Here is a 22,585-nt window from a genome sequence, read left to right as displayed (position 1 = left end):
CCGCCCCGTGCCTCTTGTGTTCCTTGGACGCGCGCTGGCCGTGTGCGTTGTTGTGTGAGCTGTGCGGAGTGTTACATTGCGTCTCGTATCGCTGCAGATGCCACAAAGACTCTTAATAAGCCAGGGGATTTGTCACGCTCGGCGGGGGGGGGGCGATGAAAATATTATGATTCGTTGCCCGAGAAACGCAATGAATAGCTCATTTGTTTATCACTTCAAGTGCGAGTGGATTCTTTTCGCGATGTGCAATTCCTACCGGTAACGTTTTGGGGATTTTGTGTGTGGTGTGCCGATCTACTGCTGGATGAGGGCCTTCTCCCCCACGTCGTGTCAGTGCGTGGAGGTTGTTTGACCATACTTGACCGCGCTGGTTCAGTTTTCGTAGTGCGCGTGTCGAACCGATCGACGCATTTCGTAAAATGAGCCACAACTTGAATACAACGGTTTTTTTTACTGCGGTGAGAAATTTCAGAGTAAACTAAAACGCAACTTTTATTTTATTTTACCAATTAAGGCTATATAGCTATTCTTTAGAAGCGGCCTGGCCACAATTGATAGGTCAACGAAGTGGCTTATCATCGTGTGGAAATGTAGAGGAGCCAAATGCTCTAAATGCATGTTGATTCTAAGTGTGGAGGGAAAATCCGGAGGACCCGGAGAAAATTTCACGGGAGAGAGCGAGAGACACACAAACTCCAAATGTACAGCAGGCGTTGGTGTTGGGATTGGACCCACGACCTCCTGTATACCAGGCGAGGCAGTTAACATCTCGCCACCGCGGCGCCCCAGGATACAGTGTCATTTGTAAGAGTTGGACCGGAGTCAAACACGGCCAATGCAAATTAAGTAAAATATTTTCGAAATGATACCTATACGATGTGTACACGTACAGTCCCTATGTCGATCCACTGCTGAATGAGGTGCCTCCTCCCCAGCACATGTCACAGTAGTGGAGCGGTCACTTGGCAATACTCCACCGCACCAGTCAGTGCGGGTGGTTAAAAGTGGGAAGCAGACACGGGAGCATAGAAGTACACTGCCCGTCAGCTGCCGAAAACAAGCTGCCCTACGTGGCGGTCACCCATACTAGCGCTGTGTGGTAGTGGGGGTGGTTTGACCATACTTCGCCACATGGGCCCGTGCGGGTTTGATGAAGGGGGTGGGTGGTGCCAGGACCCGGCTCCAAGTATCACTCGCCACCGATGATCGCCGTGGCTGGGAATCGAACCGCCGGAGGGCTCTGGGTTCATAGCGTGGCGTGCTAACCATTGCGCCACCGCTCCCCACCCCTAAGCCTCAATCATTGCCGAATTATTGAAGAAAGGTGCAGAGCATTGCGAGTAAAATGGCACGGATTTAAATTTTATTTTCGTTGGATTTCAGGGTAAGACGGCGATGAAAATTGCACGGAGTGTGCAACACTTCAATAACGTTGGTCTATTGCCACAGAGCACTCCGAGTAAAAATGTAAATCCGTTAATATCTGGCAGAGAAATCCCCGCTCCAACAAAACCCACCGCTAGCCCCACCAAGTTACAGCGGTCGGCTGAAACAGTTGCGTTTTGTCATAATACGCGATGTGCGTTTGCACACTTGTACACGCGCTCTCTCTCTTTCGACATCCACTGCTGGATGAGTGGCCTCCCCCATGGCATGGCTGGTGGGTAGGGGTTATTTAACCATACTTCGGCACGCTGGTCGGTGCCAGGTTGTGATGCGCTTTTCGACGACAGTATTCGCCCCGGGAGGGTTTCCATGGTGCGTTTCCACACGGACGCAGAATGCGACCACCGTTATGACGCATAACGTGATTCCAATTTTAATTGTTTGCATTTGTTTATTCGTGCCGTCCATGGATATACAGACATTCTTAAATTCTCGCCGCACTTTTCACAAACGCATTTACCACCGCATTAAATGAGGACTCGCAGAAAGCAAGCATGTAGCAAGTACGAGTCGCAGTTATTAGAATAATAATATATAATTGAGCGTAGGTATGGGATGGGATAGATGAGCAGATGGATGGATAGACAAATCGACAGGTGAATGGACAGATAGATGGTTCAGACACTCAAACGGTTAGGTAGATGTCTAGACATATATATATAGACAGATGATTATGGATATACAATTGGATATATGGACAAATGTGTAGATTGACAGACAGATGAATGGATGGAAAAGTGGGTAGATGGACCAAGAGCTGGACATACAAATGGGCTCAGTGAAAGTAGATTCGCATGTTCACGATACGTCCTTAGAATCGCACGCGCAAAGACTCCATCGTATTTACGGCCCACGCAAATTACACGCACAAGTTTTTAAAAACTGTGTGGGCCGTTGGACCAAACCACGAAACGTTTCGCCAAAACGTCGCCGACTTAATCCCTGCTGCGGTTATCCGTGAGAGAGTTGACTACGATGAGGGCGGGAGTGCCAAGGCCTGCTACCTACGTGATCAAACACGCATGCACACGTTTTGCTATATATAGCGTAAGGTGCACACATCGCATACCCCACAGGATGTCCTCGTTGTTTGCGAGGATTGCGTTGCCGTGATGCTCATGAAAAGCAAAGTTCGCTGAGAATGATATTGGCCTACAAATGGATTGCCTAAATAAGCTACAAAATACAGTAAAACCTTTGATCGCGAGTAACTTGGTCTGCAAGTGTTTTGCAGGACGAGCAATTTTTTTAAAATAAATATTAATTTGATAAACGAGCGAGGTCTTGCAATACGAGTAGTACGTGTGTATACGCTTTGTCTGCAGAGTGTCACGTGATCACCACTGATATACGAGTGCTTTGGATTACAAAACACGTTTCCGGAACGAATTATGCTCGCAATCCCAAGGTTTTTCTGTATGTGAAAATAATCTCACCATTGGGCCTCAGTGCTTTCTCACATCATTCTCTCACTCTCACATTCTAACTTTCTCATCACTTTCTTTCACTCTCCATGCAATCGAGTCACGTTCCACATGCCATTCGCGGATGGTGGAAAATCGCGGACAGCAGCTTCATGAATAACAATGGAATAGCGTAACGTGAATATGCACACGTGGGGCGTACAAGAGTGCGTTACAAATAGGGTTTTCGTTGTCCTTCCTGCCGACCGCGTTTTTTTTCTTTTTCGGGGACGGGTGAAGACACTCGCGAAGCTGGAAACTCGCGAACCGAAAAAGGGGGGAATGCGCGCTCTTCTCCCTCCCTCTCTGCCGCAGTTGCCAGATGCGTTTTGCTTGGCTTGCGAATGTGCCGAGGATGAAACCGCTCCACCACTCGCAGATGGAGATGCCAAGAGGACGGCGCCATTCAATGGGCAGGGTCCAGAACATTGCTCCCCCCCCCCCCCACAGCGCTTGCCTCGGGCTCCCTGGCGGCATATCGCGCACCATTTATCCTGCCGCAGTGCGTCCCCTTTGCCGGAGGGAAACAAAAATAGATTTGTATTCCGCCATCGCGAACCTCAATTTGTCTCCCTCCATCGTCCGGATTTGAAATTCAATCTGCTTAGCAGATCGCTCCCCGGATGCGCCACGCAGCAGCGGGGAGATGTCATCTCCCTCGCCTGGTACCTGGTACGCAAGATGTCTGCCGGCCGAGTCACCCATGACAGCGCTTCTTAGCTCGACGGGCTTTTTATTCCGGGGGGGGGAAAGAAACTTACGATCCCGAGTCTTCCGATTCGCAGCAGAGTAGGCCAAAAACAACCACTCATCTGGCCCCCTCTAGAACCTTCCCCCCCCCCCCCCCCCCCAGGCGAAGGGCCCTTCTGCCGGCGGTGGAATGAGCCACTGCACCTTTGCTGTCGTCAGCGTGTCCGAGCGTTGTCCATCACTGGCGCATTCTCGCTCGAGCAGTCGCGCCAGGTGGGCGGGTACCCCTTCCCCGAGGCATCCGAGCGGACGGCTCGGATGCTCGTGGATGCGTTCGGAGGCGGTGCTTGAGGGCAGGTGTGCTCGTATCCACGTTGAACTTTTCTCACGCCGTACGTAGCCAGCGGCACGAGTGGGTGGAACACGTTCATGTGGGACGGGTGTGAGACACGGGGATGGTCGACGTGACTCAGACGGGCCGCTGTTGTTCTTCGCGAGAAGAGAGAAAAACTATAAAAAAAACCGCACTCCATATCGCGATGGCTGTTGTCATAGCAAATGAGCGAGGGTGTTATTGTGACCAGCAGCATGGCGAGTGGGCGAGTGGTTGGCACACCAGAGGAGCGTGCGAGGTTCACGGGAGAGCGGTAGCCACGGTGGTGCAAGCAAGCGCCCAGCGCGCCTTCTCGTTCAGCGGAAGCGAACGCCAATCCCACCCCGCCCCGCCCCACGTGAATCACCATCCACACAGAGAACCGGCCGCGTGTGTGCGTGTTGAGAAACACGCTCATTTTTGGAAATATGCTTAAGCGGAAAATTACATGTACACGTGGATTGTGAGCGCGTGTGTTCTTTGCTCATATGTATATACGGGAAGAGTGAGTGTAGTAGCGGTCAGGACCCTGCCCTACGGCCCACGGCGAGCAGAGTTCGATTCCCGCCCACGACCAACAACAGTGGCGAACGACCGAAGCGGTCGACTCGGTCTTGAATGAGTATCTGCTGCGGTGCGTAATCACGAGTATCACGTGTGGATTGACAAGTGGCCTCGCGACGCTCGGAGGGTGGCGCAGTTGTTACGATACTCCGCTATGAACCCGGCCCACCCCAGTTCGATTCCCCCCCCCCCCCTCCCCATTTACGGCTAATATCAGTGGCGAGCGATATCTCAACTAATCCTGGGGCCTCCACATACCCCTACCACCTTCACCGACCAGCGTGGTGAAGTATGGTCAACCAACCTCCAGAACATACACGATAGGGAGAGAGAGCTTTCACCCAGTCGTGGATTCAGAATGACCGGGATTTGTCAATTCGACAATTGTATTTATTTAAGGGGCATGGAGTTTCAGGAGGCATTGCAAGGGGCATATGAAATGCCACTTGATGTGCAATTCAAAACGGATCACAATTTGTCCTCGGTCAAGCCAAGAGTTGCAAATCGCTGCAATTACACAGCACTAAACCCTCAAAATGTGTTTATAATTACGTTATTTTTTTTGTTGTAATTTGCACATTAGGCGAACGACTGCGGTCTTGGGAAAGTGGCACTTAAAGCTGTAATTGTCTGAATGTACTCACCGCACTGAGCTGCTAGGTGGGGGGCGGTAGTCCAGTGGTTGGCACACTGCACCATGAACCTCGTTACCTAAACACGATAAGGGAGGTAAAACTGAACTTTTAAACTTTTTTATCAGGTAAGGCCTCACTGAGCTATTTTATTATTTCAGAAGCGACCGGGCCACAAATGATAGCTTCACGAATTGGCTGACCACGTGGAAATTTATAGCAGGTAAATACTCTAAACGTGTGATGTTGGTTCGAAATGTGGAGGGGGAAAAACCAGATGACCCGGAGAAAAATCCACGCGATCACAGGGCGGGGAGGGGGAAGAGACACATGCAAACTCCAAATATACAGCAGCAGGCGTCAGGGTCAGGATCGAACCCACGACCTCCTGTATACCAGGTGAGGTAGTTGACATTGCGCCACCGCGGCTTGCCATTTGCATAGCGCACTGCGCTGTGAACTAGTGACACAAGTTCGATTCCAAGCCTCGGGCGAACGGTGGCGCGTGATATCTCAACCGGGTTCGGGTTCATCCCGCACCGTCTGTAACAGCCCCGCAGTGACCCCTGCATGGTGAAGTATGGTCACCTTCCCCCCCCCCCCTCCTTGTTACCGACCAAGCACGGTGGGGTGGGGGGGAAGACTCCAATCGAGCAGTGGAACGACGACGAGAGGTGCAAAATTCCGCCTTCGATTGTCGTCAAGCGATTCAAAAGCGTCGCGGGCAAAACGTAGAAACGCCACGCGTGGTGCGCGCTTTGCCCGTCGTGCAAATCTCGGCTTGGACGGCTTGGCACGCTCCTGGCGGAGTCCACGCGTTAAATCCCAATTCACTACCGGACGCAAATCACCGAAGGTGGGGAGGAGGGGGGGGAGGTGCTTTGGTGTAAATAAACAAATCAACGCGTGCAATGAAAGCCATCTTTTACCCGCGTAAAAATACGATATATAAAAGCCACCGCGTGACTTGCCGTCGAATTCCGCGCCGTGCATCTCAATTAAAGCAGCAGCGGAGCAAGCGCCTCCTTCATTTCTCGAGCTGTTATTTACCGGCGGTGATGAGGGCGTCGCTTTTAAATACCTTCCTTCCTGGCAGGTGGGTTTTTTGTTGTTGTCGTTGTTGTCGTTATTGTTTGTCGTCGTTACCGCGGCGATAAATCCCGACGTTAAGAGTGCCACGGTAAATCAAGCCCCGCAAGGCTCGCCCCTCACCGCAGGGTTAGGGGTGGGTGGGGGGGGGGGACCGGCCGGGAAAGGTGACAAAATAAAGTTACAAATTCACAAATCACAAAAGCGCGCGAGCGGAAACTTTTACCGTCGGCGTGGCCGCGGGTGCCGTGAAAACGTCACTCACGTGCACGCGGAGGCGGTTGACCTCCGTCTCACCGTCTACGCTTTGCGCGCACTCGTTCCTTCCGTGCGGTTCTCGTCGTCGCCTTCATCATCGTCGCCTTCATCATCGTCGCCTTCATCATCGTCGCCTTCATCATCGTCGCCTTCATCATCGTCGCCTTCATCATCGTCGCCTTCATCATCGTCGCCTTCATCATCGTCGCCTTCATCATCGTCGTCGTCGACCAGGATTCGTCCACTGTTGGATTAGGGGGCCAACCCAAGGAAACAGTTGCCCCGTCGCTCACAGCCCTGGAGATGAAACGATCCACTTCCGAGCATCTGGATGTGCAAACGATACAGACGAAGCGAGAGAAAAATACAAACGAGTCGGCTTAAAGAGTAAGCAAAAAAAATTTTGCAATTATTTTCATTCTAACCCTAAACTCGTTAAACTCGCATCAAATCAATGTGTGAGGACGGGCGTTTTTTAAAGCCATCAACAAGGGGGTGGCAAAGTCTTTACGGGAGGGTTGTAGCGGATTATTTACGAAGAGTTTGTAGACAATTTCGCAGGACACGGACAGAAATCACCGGCGGCTTCACCCGCGTTGGCGCCAGAGTCAGGCGGGGGGCGGCAGAGCCGTCGTTCGCGACAAAGTCACCGAGCAGCATCAGCAGCAACAGCCCCAGACATCAATCCCAGAGCGTAAAAAACTCAACTCATTCGTCATTAACATTGATGTCTTAACAGACGGCAAATTTACATTCATTTCTGTTAACGCTGCATACCTACACCCCCCCCCTCCTCCGTTATGCCCGTGTCGATCTCCGCCTACGTTTACGGGATTGTACCCAGGTGTTGTTGTTGTGGGTACACGATGTCCGACGTTTTGCAGCTCGCAGTGCATCGCCCCGTGTCGGATAGCGGCCGCGGAAGAGCACCTCACAGAACTACCTCCGAGGTCACTTCATCCGCGCAAATGGGGCACCGCCTGTTAATGCCCTGCTAAACCTATTCAAGTGCCAATCACACTCAAATGTTTAATTCCCAGTGGTAATCTATCCAAACTAGTTTTTTTTTAAAAAACAACGAACTTTTTTTGCGCAATAATTCCTGACCCACGTACCCTAGACCATCACCCATTGCATTTGAGAAGCGGGATTTGGATGGCCGAAACCCCGGATTCGAACCCAGGGATCCGAGCAGTGTTGGCTATTGTCCGACCCCAAAGTCATCACCACCAAAACAATTACAATGACCCCCCCCCCACCCACCGTAGAGCCTTAACAGACTGTTGGGACAAGTGCTGTTAGCGAGTAGTACCTATGAACGCCGGCACGGCCACACAAGGGGGTGGGTGACCAGCACCACGCCTGGCTGCCTTGGTCTCTCCGGTAGAGGTATTTTACACACGCACACACTGCACCGGTCTACTCAATTTGTCATTTGAGGCCGAGTCCACCTGGGGGAGGCCCAGGTACCGGTTCAGATAATGCTCACCTGGTGTTGGTGACAATAAGCGGGAATGGAAACCCGGTTCGCCCTGAGACCCCCCCCCCCCCCACAAGCGCCACGCAAGTGACGACGTTTCGTGATCTCATCGCCACCAGTGAGCCCCGCGGCTGCTCGACGGCCTGGTGGATACGCCCCCGGTGGTGGGGGGTGGTGGTGAGTTGGAGTGGGGAATTATCCGGCCGTGTCCCCTGCGACTCCGACCGGAGTTTCCGACTCGCTGCTGGCGGTGCGCGCTTAGCGAGGCGGCCACCTGGGCCCCCTGCTAATCCCCCCCCCCACCTTCCCCCAGCACCGCTGGCCGCCACGACGCAACAGGCGCAGACTTCGATCGTGGCGAGCCGACAGGCGCTTTTTGACAGCCTGGGCTTTTCGGGACAATGTGCTGTGTGTGTGTGTGTTTCGAACTTCTTTCGCGTTGAACGTAGCCAACCGCGCTAATCGGAGGTGTGTGGGGGGGGGGGACAACGGCTGAAACACACAAAGCCGTTCTGAAGAAATGGAGTTTTCAATTGAGATGATTTGAAAGTGCTTCCTTGTTTCGGAAGGAAGAGCGTTTTAGACAGCCACAGAGGCGCATCTGAAAGCGCGCAATGGAGTGACTCGTCTTTGTTTGATGGTTAGCACCACTCAGCCCGAGACATCTGTCAATGGCGCGATGTTAACTACCTCGCATGGTATACAGGAGGTCATGGGTTTGTTCCTATCCCTGACCACTTCATTTGGAGTTTGCATGTTATCTCCGTGGTCGTATGGGTTTTCCCTACACAATGACTCATCTTCACACGGAATACAAACATTTTTTTTCACGTTACAATTTTGAAAGACTAATGATAACCGCTTTGTAAATCCACTGCTGGATGAAGCCCCCCTCCATGTTGTTGGTCACATCGGTTTTTTGACCACACTTCACCGTGCTGGTTCACTGCAGATTGGCTAAAGAGGGCGGCTCGGCACCGGTTCAGATAGTCGCCACCGATGGCAGCCGTGGGCGGGAATCGAACTCGGCTCGCCGGGTTCATTCACGCGGTGTGCCGACCCGCAGTCTTACCCTAGATTTGAAGCATTCGTGACTGCAAGGATTCATATTCTTAGGTTTTTTCGGAAAAGTCACGTAGGTAAAACATTTAAATTAATAAAAGTAAAATAAAAGGAAAATCACGGCGTTTCGGAGGCAACACAAGCTTCCGTCTTCAGGTGGAACCGTCACAGCACGATAGCTGTATCAAGTGAGAGAAATTCCAAGAAAACAGTCCTTGTATATATATACTGGTTGAGGGTGGGAGGAGCCAAGGTAGGCCCTGAATATTATTTTTGTGAGGTTCGGTGCGGCTGAAGCACGCTGCTAGGAAAGAGCCTTTGTTGTGTAAACTAGGTGCGGCTGAATTTTTAAAGCTTCCTTGATCAAACCCTCATCGCTCCACGTCTCAAGTCATTCACGCCAACACCACTTTCGCCCTCGATAATTATTATCAATCGCGTATTTATGGGGCTCTTCGTACGCTCCATTATTTCCAGTCTTGTGCTCCGATGTAACATGTGCAGCTGTCAGCTTTCTTAGCCGGGCTTGTGTGTGTGTGGGGGGGGGTGATGATGCATCTACCATCAATTCTTTACACTCCATCGCCCCGCACCCTCCCCTTTTCAGCTGCGCGTGAAGTTTTAAGTCCGTTACGTCTTTAAAACAATCCCCGCGGTAGTCCCTGGGCTCTTGCTCAACCCTCTGATCTCACCTTCACCTGGAACTCCCACCCCCCCCCGTCCTCCTGTTACAGTAAAGGGCACAGGCCCCCCCCCCCCCCCCTCTTTCAAGCTGTCATCAATTTCCGCACGATTGGAGGTCACCACCCACCCACCCCTCCGGTGCCGCCACTACTCTGCTTTCAAAACATTCACCGCAAGATATTCTCGCTCCCTCCCACACCCCTGGTGCTGTATCTCCACTCGTTCCTGTGCGCTGGGGTAAAGTGTGGGAATTCATACACCCCTCTCTCACCTCTCAGATGTCTCTCTCTGGAAGAGCTACCCCCCTATAGTGGAGGTCGACAACCCAAACTAACAAAGGAGACAATTTTTTTTTTAAATTTCAGTTAAACCCTCAATATTTCCAGAGCTGCAATTCATGCGCACGACTGTCACACGAAATGGTCTTTAAGAGCCGCGCACCGAGCTGTTGGCTCTGGCTCGGTGACGACCTTGCAGGAGCATCGAAGTGGCCTACATCTTCTTCTTCATGTGGAGGGTTGGGGGGTGAGGCAGGAGGGGGGGGTGAGGCGGGGGGGGGTGAGGCAGGGGGGGGGGGGGGTGAGGCAGGGGGGGGTGAGGCGGGTGGGGAGCGTGAGGCGGGGGGGGTGGTGAGGCGGGTGGGGAGCGTGAGGCGGGGGGGGTGGTGAGGCGGGGGGGGTGGTGAGGCGGGGGGGGTGGTGAGGCGGGGGGGGTGGTGAGGCGGGGGGGGGGGGTGAGGCAGGGGGGGGGGTGAGGTGAGGCAGGGGGGGGTGAGGTGAGGCAGGGGGGGGGTGAGGCAGGGGGGGGGCGTGAGGCAGGCGGGGGGGGGGGTGAGGCAGGGGGGGGCAATGCCAGAGGAAGTCTGGGTAACTCTCCACGCGAGGGGAAACGAGGAGAACGCCCCCCCCTCCCCCCCACACACACTGATTTGATGAGATTCTCACGATTTTAGGATTGTAATTAAAATTATAATTGAATTTTTTGTACTCGTTTATATTATTTCTTCTCACTTAAATCGGTATCGTCTGGACATTCAGATGCTAGGAAGTGGAATCGTTCTATCTCGGGGCTGTGAGGTGAGGGATGGCAACTGCTTGCTTGGGGGCCCTCATCCAGCAGTGGATGAATCATGGTGAATGACGACTACGATGACCGTCATCAGGGCCCAGGATCGCAGCCACGACCTCCTTGCGCACCAGCCGAGGGGGAGATCACACCGCCACCTTGTCGGTGTTGTGGAACATTGAGTCTGAGATACCCTCCCATATGGGGGGGCTTCCTTAAGCCAGCAGCGGCGTGAGCCTAGCAATTGCAGGGCTGCGCCTTTACCGTTAATCGTCATCACCATCATTCATGATCGATCCACTGCTGGATGAAGGACTCGCCCCCCCCCCCACCCCCCAAGCTGTCACCATCCACTATGATCACTATCCACGTGGCATCTTCACAGGAACCGATTTTTTTTACTTCCTACAATGAAGTACAACATATCCACCCTGGCCAATTAACCGCCCACACCCATCGCGCGATATATGCCCACCCGGGGCCTAATAACCTGCCATTCTTAGAGACGTCCACATGCCAGTGCAAGTCTGTTGCCTTCGGTAATTTAACTGCGTCTCATTTGTGCGTTGAACGTCTTTGCGCGCGGTACGCGCTAATGGGAGGTGCGGGATTTGTCTTTTCAGAGGCTCAAAGCTTGCCTGAGTCAGCAGCAGCAGCAGCCGCCTCCACACCTGCCCAACGGAACCATGGGGATGATGGCACCGGGCATGGCCGTGTGTGGGCAAACACAGCCCCTACATCACCAGCCCCACGTGGCTCACCCTGCCCAGCACCACCACCACCACCCGCACCACAACCACCACCACCACCAACCTCCGCACCTCCCCCATCACCAGCAGCACCACCACCACCACCAGCAGCAGCAGCACCACCACCACAACCCCCACCACCAGCACCACGGGCCCACGATGCAGCAGGTACGAGCGTGCACGCGGAGTTAACACAGCGCTACTGCTTTGCTTATTACGTCCGCATTTTATGCATGTTCAACATATTGTGGGGAGCCGTAGTGTAGGGGTTAGCACGCTGCGCTATGAGCCTGGAGACCCGAGTTCGATTTCCCGCTAATGGCTAACACCGGTGACGATTATCCGGCCGATCCTGGGATTCCCTAAGGTCGACTCAAATGAACACCTGGTGTGGTGTGTAAAAACATCGCCACTGGGGGAGACAAAAGGTGTTCAGGCATGGTGTGTTGGCCACCCATCCGATTGTGTACCGTGCCAGCCTTGAAAGGTACCTGTTAACAGCTATTTGGGGCATCTTTGTCTTGAAAATCTTTCAATGGACGTAGCGAACCGTGCTAATCGGTGGTGCTGGGGAAGGACACATTAAGCAAAAAAGCAGTTCTAAAGAAGTTATCTTTCAATCTAGTTTTAAAAGTGCATAGCTCTAGAGGCTTTCGAAGGAGTGTTCCAGACGGCCGCAGAAGCGCATCTGAAAGTGCGTGCGATGCGATGACCGTCTTTGTTCGGCGGCCAGCCAAAAACCGCTGCTGTGAGGATGACCGGGAGTTTTCCTGATGGTTTCTGCCCCTTGACGAGATCAGCAAGTTAAGTCTATAACACTGTCACCGCTTCTACAGCGCCCCTTCGGAAAAATAGGACCGTATGTTTCCCCATAGTACAAACATCCACTTGCCGATGCGTTTTCTCTGTAAAAAAAAAAATCCATATTCAAAACAGGGTTCACAACAGGTGAACTTCGACACGAAAAATACCGCTCGAGATAATCAACAGCGCCACGTCACATCGGAAACCAGACTCGATTTGATTAGTCGGAAGCAGCGTTGTAAAAAAAAAATCGATCCTCCCGGAAGCGTTCCATTCCTCGGCTGCTGCTCCCTCCGTTATTACCCTCGACCGTCGATAACAAAAATTAACCCGTAAAAACAAAGTTTTTCACTATAAATCCTTTATATGCGTGGCATCGGTTTTATTTTATTATTCATTTGTGTTTTTCTTGAGTAAGAGTTTCATTTTTATCACATTGGTATTTTAAATTAAATATGAATTTTTTTTTTCCTAAAAAGTGGAAAATTTTGGAAACATTTTTTCACGAAAATAAATTGTCACGCACAACGAGTCTGTGTGCAAAATGTCAGCTCGATTGGATCACGGGAAGTGGGTTGAAAAACGACCGAAAGATTTGCACGGTCGTAAGCGCACAAGCAAGCAAGTGAACTTAATATAAAGTATTTAAAAATAATTATCGTTATAACGATAACAATACTCGATTTAAAGCTTTCGTGACTACAGGGATTCATCTTCTTGGTTCTTTCGGTAAAAGTCACGTAGAAGGGAAATAATAAAACAAAAATAAAACATAAAATAATTCTCACGACGTTTCGGCCACAACGCAAGCAGCCGTCCTCAGGTGAAGAACAGGTCTGTCGGAAAGACAGCGAAAGAACCAAGAATGTGATAACAATACTTATTATTATTACTACCATGCATCGCTGTGACGAGCGTCGCTGTTGGGCTTCCGCGCAGCTGCCGCTCGTGGCGACGCCGCAGCCTGGCGGTGGTGGTGGTGGCGGCGGCGGCGGGCGGAGACGGAGAGTCCTGGACGAAGACCCCGACGAGAGGAGACGCAAGTTCCTCGAGCGCAACCGCGCCGCCGCCACTCGCTGCCGCCTCAAGCGCAAGGCGTGGGTGGGCTCGCTGGAGAAGAAGGCCGAGGAGCTGACGCAGACCAACATGCAGCTGCAGGTGCACGCGCGCTGTTGCTGTCCACTTACAAAAACAAAGGGAGCTTTTGTAAAGGAGCAGCCCTGCAATTGCTGGTGATAAGGCTTCACTTGGGGTGGGGGAGGCTATGGGGAGGGGGGGTGGTAGTCTCGGGGGGGGGGGTTCTGCCTCCAGTGTGGATAAAAGGAAGGCCCCTGTGGCAGTGACTTGAGAAGTGGTTCTGCGACATCAAATTCCCCAGGGGAGAGGGTGGGTGGGGGGGGGAGCTATTCTCCTGGTGGAGTGATGCAGTGCCGAATGGATATTTCTTTCGGTAGGAATGTCTGGACAAGGATTGGGAGCGGTGATGTGATATGCACGCAAGGCACATGGGTGGAGAACAGCACTTGCTCCCCCAGTGCCGGATTAAGCTAGTATGTGGGGCCTGTAGCATGTTATAACTGGCCCTACATTTAAAAAAATATTAAAAACACAAATGTTTAACTTGCATAGTAAAGTAAGTGTTTTTTTTCATTTGCCAGATAAAACAACAAATCGCTAATCTTAAACACCCAGTCGTTCATAAACGTTGCAGGCAGTATAGTACTGTAGTAACAGAGCAAGTGCAGAATCACTTTACTGGAATTGATTAGCTTGAAAGCATTTAGCGCGGGGCCCTTGAAAGTGCGGGGCCCGTAGCTACTACATATGTAGCTACTTTTGCTACTAGGATAATCCGGCACCGACTGCCCCAACAGTCTGTTAATGCTGTCTTCGTTTGTGTCTCCACCAGAACGAGGTGGCCCTGTTAAGAAACGAGGTTTCCCAGCTGAAGCAGCTGTTGATGGCGCACAAGGACTGTCCTGTCAGTAACATGAAAAAAGCACAGGGCTATCACGGTAAGGCCGCTCACACGAACGCCGCTCGCCAATTTCTCTGCCACACACCGACCGTCAAATTAACGTCATCCATTATAAACACGCACACACACACACGTATAATATACGAATGCAATGACGTCACCTTACTCGATTTTAAAGGCGGGAAATCAGGAATACTTCAACAGTTCTGGCAATCGCGGACGGGCACCACCATAGGTTGCTACGGTATTACTGTACGGTGTGTTGCTCCGATTGCTCTTGCCTTGAACCTCACTCCTTGATTGCTCCACCTTGATGACCGTGGCCCTCCACCCCAGTGATATGGGGCCCCCTCCAATTCAAGCAACGTACAAACTTTCACCTGTTGACACCTTTAACAGCGCCCTTTTCTTGCTGACAACTTTGCCGTCGCTGGGCCCGTGCGCTCAGCATATCCAGGTCGTATATGTTGAAAGGAGTTAAAACCACAGCAAGACAAAAATCCCCCATATAACAGACTTTTGGGGCAAGTGCTGTTAGCGAGCAGCACCTATTAAGGCCAGCAGAGCACACGAGGGGGTGGGGGTGGCCAATACTACTCCCGGCCGCCTTCGTCTCCCGAGTGGGCGATGTTAACAACACCGCACCGGGTACTCATTTTAGGCCGAGTCAACCTAGGGGAGGCCCAGGAATCGGTTCAGATATTCGGTCACTGGTGTTGACCACGAGCGGGAATCAAACCCTGGTCGCCGGGTTCGTAGCGCAGCGCGCCAATCGCTGCACCACCGCTCCCCACACACACACAACCACATACACACACACACACACAGAGACACACACACACACAGCGCTCGCTAACCAGCACTCGCTAACGACCCGGAGTCATAAACGAGCGCGAGATTCTGGAACGGACAAAAAAAATGGAAGTGCCGGCACACGGAACGGAATGATACGTTCTCATTTAAATACGAGAAAGTGTTGACGCACATTAAAAAAAAATATATACACATAAACTGTTATTGCGTAGTATAATTACCGTTTCTTAAAGGTTTAGTGCACCCCTGTGTAAGGAGTTATGGCGGGGGGGGGGGGGAACGCAGATAATACACAGCCTGTTTTCTTGGCTATCCATAGCAAAGACAAAGATGCCCTGTATAGCCCTAAGACTGTTGGGGCAAGTATTGTTAGCGAGCACCTTTGAAGGCCGGAATGGCACACGAGGGGGTGTGGTGGATGGCCAACACCACGCCCGGCCGCCTTTGTCTCCCGAGTGGGCGATGTTTACACACCGCACCAGGTATTCATTTTAGGCCGAGTCAACCAAGGGGAGGCCCAGGTACCGGTTCAGATATTCGGTCACTGGTGTTGGCCACGGACGGGGAATGGGATAGCATGTGACGGAGTTAAGCTTGATGAACGTTGTTGTTAGCAATTGGGAACAGCTGCCCAATAAAACAAAATACCATCTCCAGAAAAGCCGTTGTCATCGCTGCTCAATGAGGTGGTGGTGGTGGCTACACACTGCACGTGGCTTGCCAGTAATCCAGCAGTGTGCGGATGCAGCAGCGAGGATTGGTGGATCACCGCACGCACAGATGTTGGTTAGACTCCCCTTCTTACCGTGGTGCAGTCGAGGGGGTGCCATCGTAACCCCTGGCTCGCCAGGGGAAGGCGGCACAGCAATTGGACGGATCTCCATGTCAGTTTCCATCTGTACAGGGGTTACGATGGCACCCCCTCGACTGCAATAGAGCGTCATTTCCGCCAATGTATCCGTGGGTTTTCACCGTGTGCTCCGGTTTCCTCTCGCTTGCGTGAACGCTCATCAACCCCATACCGTCCGGGGACGTCTGCACGTTGAGATGTTCTGACCTTTCCTACACCATTCACTCCTATCGTGTTTTTGTTGTATTGGTTCGCTGTCGTAACGTTGACCCACCGTGCCGTGACTGGACACCTGTGTAATAAAAAAAAAAGCTTCATAGCTCATCGGATTTCTCCAGGATAAATTAAGATTCCAATCTGTCGGGAAAAAGTTGGCAGCACCCCGCCCCATCCCGACCTGTGATCCAGGTGTTGGCAATGTATGTCAAAAAAACACGCACGGCTGCTAACGAAGCGCGTTTTTGTTTCCCCGCGTGTCGATGCGTCGTCCGTGTGTGCCGCAGAAGACGAGAGCCCCACGGAGGAGCAGGCGAGTTGCTCGCAGCAGCAGGTGATTCAGCACGTGTCCTCTGCGCTGACGCAACTCGGCAACCCCAGGACAGAGCTGGCTCGCATCGGCCAATCGCAGCTCGGCATGAGCATCGTTTCGCAGGGCATGACCCTGACCAGCTGACTCGGGCCTGCCTGTTGATTTGCCCTTCGAGGAAGCGACCAAGCTGGGGGGGGAGAGAGAGAACCCTAGACAACGATTTTATATTGAAAATAAAATTAAGTTTATATTAATGTACGTGCGTGAACGCATAGATTATATTACACACACGCACGCACGCGAACAAGCTGCAAAAACGATAAACGGCTGCCCATTCGCCACTGTGGCTTCGCCACGGCGTTCGTGCCAGGCTAGGTGCACTTCGGAGGCCTTCACGTGAATTGTTGAAGACTCGCCGGCAGGAGGTCAATGGACAGGCCCACGTGTTGTGGGTCGACCGACGTGCCAGGCTAGGTGTGGAGTTGGTTACAGGACGGACCCATGTGTTAATGGTTTTGACTGTCTGCGGCGGCTGGTAGATGCATTACATGTTGCTCCCTCGTGCGCCACACAGTATATACACTGTGTGTACATACACGTGTGCAGTGATTGGTTAACGTGACCCCCCTCCCTCACCAAGCGCCACCCTGCAGCCACTCGTGGCCCATACCATTCAACGTAACAATCACTTAAATCAGAATCTGTATTTATCGTGGACTACTAAGCTCTTTTTCACAGATGTCCACAGTTGGGGGTGGGTCAGAAAGTTACAAACAATAATAACTAAAAACCGATAGGGATGCAAAGTGTAGAAAAGGTAAGCAACTCACTAAAAATAAATACGTAAAGTAGATCAAGTGTACAAGTTCAAATTGCATTAGAACACCGATACCCCAAGGTTGCGCAAGGCAGCAACATAACAGCAAAGCAGTCCCAGACCACACCAAGACAACACACAGTAGTCCCTCCATGGAGAAAAAAAATTACTGTCGCTACCAATGGGTAATGGACGTCGCTCGCACAACGCAAAAAAAAGTTAAAATTGCACTTGACACTGGATTTTTTTTATTTTGAAAATATCGCATAAAGGGCCCAGCCGGCTAACGACGGCGTGTCCATCCACCCAGGCAAAGCGCCCCAAAAACTTTGACGAGCGAGGCTGTATTAAATTTCGATTTAAAGCTTTCGTGACTGCAGGGATTCATCTTCTTGGTTCTTTCGGTAAAGTTACGTAGAAGGGAAGTAATAAAATAATAAAAATAAAACATAATAAAACAATTCTCACGACGTTTCGGCCACAACGCAAGCAGCCGTCCTCCTCCACCTGAGGACGACTGCTTGCGTTGTGGCCGAAACGTCGTGAGAATTGTTTTATTATGTTTTATTTTTATTATTTTATTACTTCCCTTCTACGTGACTTTACCGAAAGAACCAAGAAGAGCGAGGCTGTCTCAACGCAATAAGTCGTCGTAATGAACCGCCCCGAGGTTATTGTTACCATTCGCGTTAGATTTTTGGGTCCGATCACGGCGCGGAGTAGGATCGTGTGTGTGCGATACATGTTCCTCCCACCCCGACACGGCCAATTAACACTTTCCCTCCACCGTTCCGAGACCGTTTGCAAGTTGCAGGGTGGGCGGTGGGTTGGAGTCCCCGTTCACCGCTGAATCTCGAAGCACGTGAGCGTTAAGCATTAATTTTATTTAGAGCAGCGTGGTTTGCTTGTTTTTAGAGGCGTTGTACTGGACTCACCGCACAGAACCGCAGCGGCACGACCGCAGCACTATACGTTAGTTGGCGACAAAACTGTGCCAAACTGCCTCCCCCCGCATGGCCTTGTGGGAGCATCGGTACCAATAAAGTTACTTCGTTTCTTCCCCACCCCCCCCCCATGTCGTTTTGATGACGTACACGTACGTAAAGGGGTTAAGTCGCGTGAACAAATGTGCCAATGTATTTCTGCTGCGGATCGTGCTCCCAAACACCATCAACTGTGCAGCCGAAGACCAACTATTAAGTGCGGCACTTTCAACTCACCTCGACGACTTTGATTAAAATCGGCTGTGGTCCGGGCGGAGGAGGGTGTGACACCATCGTGTGCTTGCGCGACCCCGACCCAAAGGGTCGGCGACGGAATCGTAATATTGGTCGCGAAAGCTCGCGCGCGTTAAATTGTCTATTCTTGGTGGTTTGTTTTTAGCACTTTTTTTACCGTGTTATATTTTAGGACTCTATGGTACTCTGGTATACGGATCGTAACTCTTATACAGCTGAGAGGCATTAGTGATAAACTATGAAGAAACCATAGTCGACATGCAATAGATTAATTTGTGCGAGTCGGACTTTTAGCTTTTATACCCTTGGCTCATGGTATAAACTCTTGAACTATCGCTCTGTGCACACGGTGAACTCTTGATTAACTGGGGAATGGATGGGCCCAAAGAAATATACAAAAAATGACACAGATAATGCAAAACTTGTGTAAATCCGACTTTACAAAAACACTTATTGAGTAAGTAACAAGTGATTTCCCTTAGAAAATTTGCATCGAGGCATTGGTGCTCGTCTGTTTACATGACAGCCCTGAGCCAGCGGTGGAAATTCGGATTATCTGCGGTGGGTGGAGAGTTATTTATTCTGGAGTAATCTGATGACCTACAAAGCTCTTTTTGTTCACAGATGTCCAGTCGGGTCACGTGGGCGCAGAGGAAAACCCGTGACGTATGGGGAGCAAGCAGATAAATAGAACTGGCGCGCGTTAAACTAATTATCAGAGATTATGAAAAAAATCGAGAGCACGGTTGGTTAACCTTTGGCCCTGACGATCCGCCCGATGCAGCAATTCAAGAGCTGGATCAGAGAACGCCAAAAGTGGAACAGCACAAAGGCAATGCTAACACTGGTGAGGCAAGGCCATAAAAAGAAGGCCGTCTCTAGTGTGGGCCAATCAGATTCAGGGACAATGCATACATTATCTAATGATGTCTGTATGTTTTACACACGCACACATGATGTGTGGTTAATGCAGACTTGATGCCTTTTATTTGCATATTTTTAAACCCTTTCCCATTCCGAGGCAACTGCAAGTTGCAGGGTGCGTTCCCGTTCACCGTTGAATCTCGGAACGCATAAGCGGTTAGCCTTAATTTTAATTTCGAGGAGGCATAGCGCCGTTGTTTTTAAAGACATCCTCCTCACCGCAGAGAACTGAAACGACACAACCGCACTGCGATAGCTGGCGCCAAACTGTGCCACACGCCCTCCCGCCGCATGGCCTTGCGGGAGCGTCCGTACCGATAAAGTCATTTGAGTTTTTTTTCCTTCCGGTTCCGTTCCCCGATGACGTACACGCGTATGACGCAAACGTATGACGTACACGTGTATGACGTAATCGGAAGCGTGAAAGCGTTGAAAGTGTTAAACACGTCCTTGTGCTGTTGCCGGAAAGGGTGAAAGCCCATCTCTCTTTTGCCGATATCATGATAAAAATGTTTTTATAACACCTCCAAGGATACAATCGAGAGTTAACTGCGTGTACGCAGACGCGTAATACACACACACACACGTAATATACACACACATAGACACGTAATATACACACACACAGACACGCACAGACACGAGGGAGGGGCACAGTCGAAAAGGTTTCAAGAGTGGAACGTTAAAATCTGCACAGGACTTGTCCTTTTCACTGTACTTTTACTTTTCAATGTAAGTCGCCTATATTAATATATTATTATTGTACAAAACTGTCGGGGTAGTATTCAAAGTGGTGGCGGCGGCGGCGGCATTTTTAACGGTCGCGTAAAAAAATGTTTAAGGACATTTGAGTATTATTGTTATTATCAAGTCCAATGTTGACATCCCCTTGTTGTTATAATATACCATCGTCCTGCCCCCCCCCGTGCGTTCTCGTTTGCAAGGCATTGATGTCGTCTCTGTATAAACGATGCAGCACTTACAAAAAAAAAAAGCTTTTTTTTACCGCTTTAAAATGCCAAAGACTGTCTTGGTTGTTTTTGAAGGATTTTACTTTGTATATATTGTACATAATTGTGACTTGACTTTTGGTTTTATGTATAAAAATTACGACAACAAAAACATATATATTAAACAAAAATCCTATATTTTGTGCCTGGAAAAAAAATATCCAGAAAAACTAAAAAAGCTTTATAAGTTGGGTTTGCATCACTGACACATGGGGTTGGTGAATATACAACAGCAGCGCGTCGAATCGGTGCTTCCTTTCAGCCAGAACAATCCGGAACGCCGTTTCCAGCTATGCATTTTTTGGCAACGCCACATCAATCTCGCCTTAATTATTGTTATTATCATTAACGTCCTCCGTAGTACCCTATATTCCTATAAACATGTTTATAGGATTATAGTGATGTAGGGTGCGGTAATATAGGCGTATTTACAGGTAAAGGTGTAAGCTGGTGGTGGTAGTCCCTTATGCCGATAAACCCGTGACTTTCTCTAATGCAGCGTTGCCTGACAGCTTGCCGGCAAAATATTGATTGTGAGATTCATCTCCGTGGTGCAGCAGACGCACTCAATGCTGCGGTGGCCACGCATCCGTAAATCGCGAAAGACGTAGTTTTTGTACGTTTAAAAAACAGGCTTGCCCGCGACACTCCGTGCGATGACGGGCATCCACGGTATGCCCCGCGTCGCCCGGTTTGCAAAAAGCATCGTCGAGATGGCGATCGTATCGTCGCTCGTTTAAGTGCCGCAAAAAATATTTCGTGTTTTTTTTTTTCCACTCTCCCCCCTCTCCAGATAAAGTACTCGTAAAATAACGGTGAAGTTAACGACGAATAATACAGTTCTAAAATAATAATAAACGGACAATAATGACAGTTCTAACATTATAAGCACTGGAATGTATCAGTTGCACGAGCGTGCCGTTATTCTGGTACGAATCGACCCCGTGACCGTGTCGCACCGCGGCGCATTGAGAATAATTTCTATCTCGGCACATGCTGGTATAGACTAGGGCTGAACGATTTGGGGAAATATCTAATTGCGATTTGTCTGACATATTGCGATTTGATTTGCGATTAAAATGTTTAAAGTCATGCCTCAGTTCAACATTCACTCTGCAATAGATTTAAAACGTGGAGCATTACCACATGATACCATCAATATATGAATCGCTCTTTACATTGTAATGCAAGGATGAGAACTTCCAAGATTCGATTCCAACGTATTTATTAAAATGTTTTAATTGAAATAGTAAAATCAAACTTAGAACAATTGTTACATTAAATAAAGTTCTCATAATAAATAAAACAATTTCATTAAGTAATCGGACTTTTCAAATCCCCAAAAATGGCAGCCTTTGCAATTTGCTAATCACATATTTTCAAATTGCGATATCGATTTGTAATTGTTCAGCCCTAGCCGGAAGGCCCCAAGCAGAGCGAGTTTGAGAGGGGGGTGGGGGGGGGTTCGATGTTTCTTATTGGCGAGGGCTCCTCTCCAATGTCCACCTCGGGTTTACCCCCCGCCCCCCCGCCCGCCCCCCCTAATCTCGGTTGACGACGCGTGCAGGTGGACCGCTCGTTAGTAAATTGGAATGCAAAGTCATGGACGCGTAAACGGTGATAACGGCGCAGCCAATGCCACGTTCTCCGAATGTGCGAGTTTATGGGTCCCAATCCGAGTTTATGGGTCTCTATATAGGTCTATGGGTCTCTGTACAAGGGACACTGGGGTCTCTACCCGAGTCTAAGAGTCCAAAAGCGAGTTTCTGCATCTCCATGCGAGCAAAGCGCTGCCGACGATGATGATGCAGCTACTGCCAGCACAGTTTAAAATGTCTTGTGTAAGTCTATGGGGTCCCCGAGGCGAGCCTGCGGATCTCTGTGCGAGTCCGTTCATCTGCGTGTAAGGCACTCTGGGTCTCTGAATGTGTTATGGGTCTCTCAATGTGTTCTGGGTCTCTGGGTCTCTCAATGTGTTATGGATCTGCCCGACTCTGGCTGGCATTGTGAGAACTTTCCGAATCCACCACCTGTACGCGTCCTCACCGCCCCTCCTCAAGGCTGGGA

The 22,585-nt window shown here is 50.5% G+C and overlaps 1 protein-coding gene across 1 annotated transcript in view; it reads left to right on the top strand.

Moving 5' to 3' along the window:
- Positions 1-17,761, top strand: part of LOC144943579 (cyclic AMP-responsive element-binding protein 5-like) — a 123,749-nt gene extending 105,988 nt beyond the window's left edge. Inside the window, exons 4-7 of the mRNA XM_078871181.1 lie at positions 11,430-11,723; positions 13,299-13,517; positions 14,269-14,374; positions 16,504-17,761. Coding sequence (XP_078727307.1) covers positions 11,430-11,723; positions 13,299-13,517; positions 14,269-14,374; positions 16,504-16,673 — 789 coding nt within the window. The 3' untranslated portion in view covers positions 16,674-17,761. The remainder of the gene's footprint in view (positions 1-11,429; positions 11,724-13,298; positions 13,518-14,268; positions 14,375-16,503) is intronic.
- Positions 17,762-22,585: the final 4,824 nt, after the last annotated feature.

This window comes from Lampetra fluviatilis, chromosome 31 (assembly GCF_964198595.1).
Source record: "Lampetra fluviatilis chromosome 31, kcLamFluv1.1, whole genome shotgun sequence".
Lineage (NCBI taxonomy): Eukaryota > Metazoa > Chordata > Hyperoartia > Petromyzontiformes > Petromyzontidae > Lampetra > Lampetra fluviatilis.
Note: the sequence above shows the minus strand (reverse complement) of the source record. Positions and strands in the feature narration are given on the sequence as shown.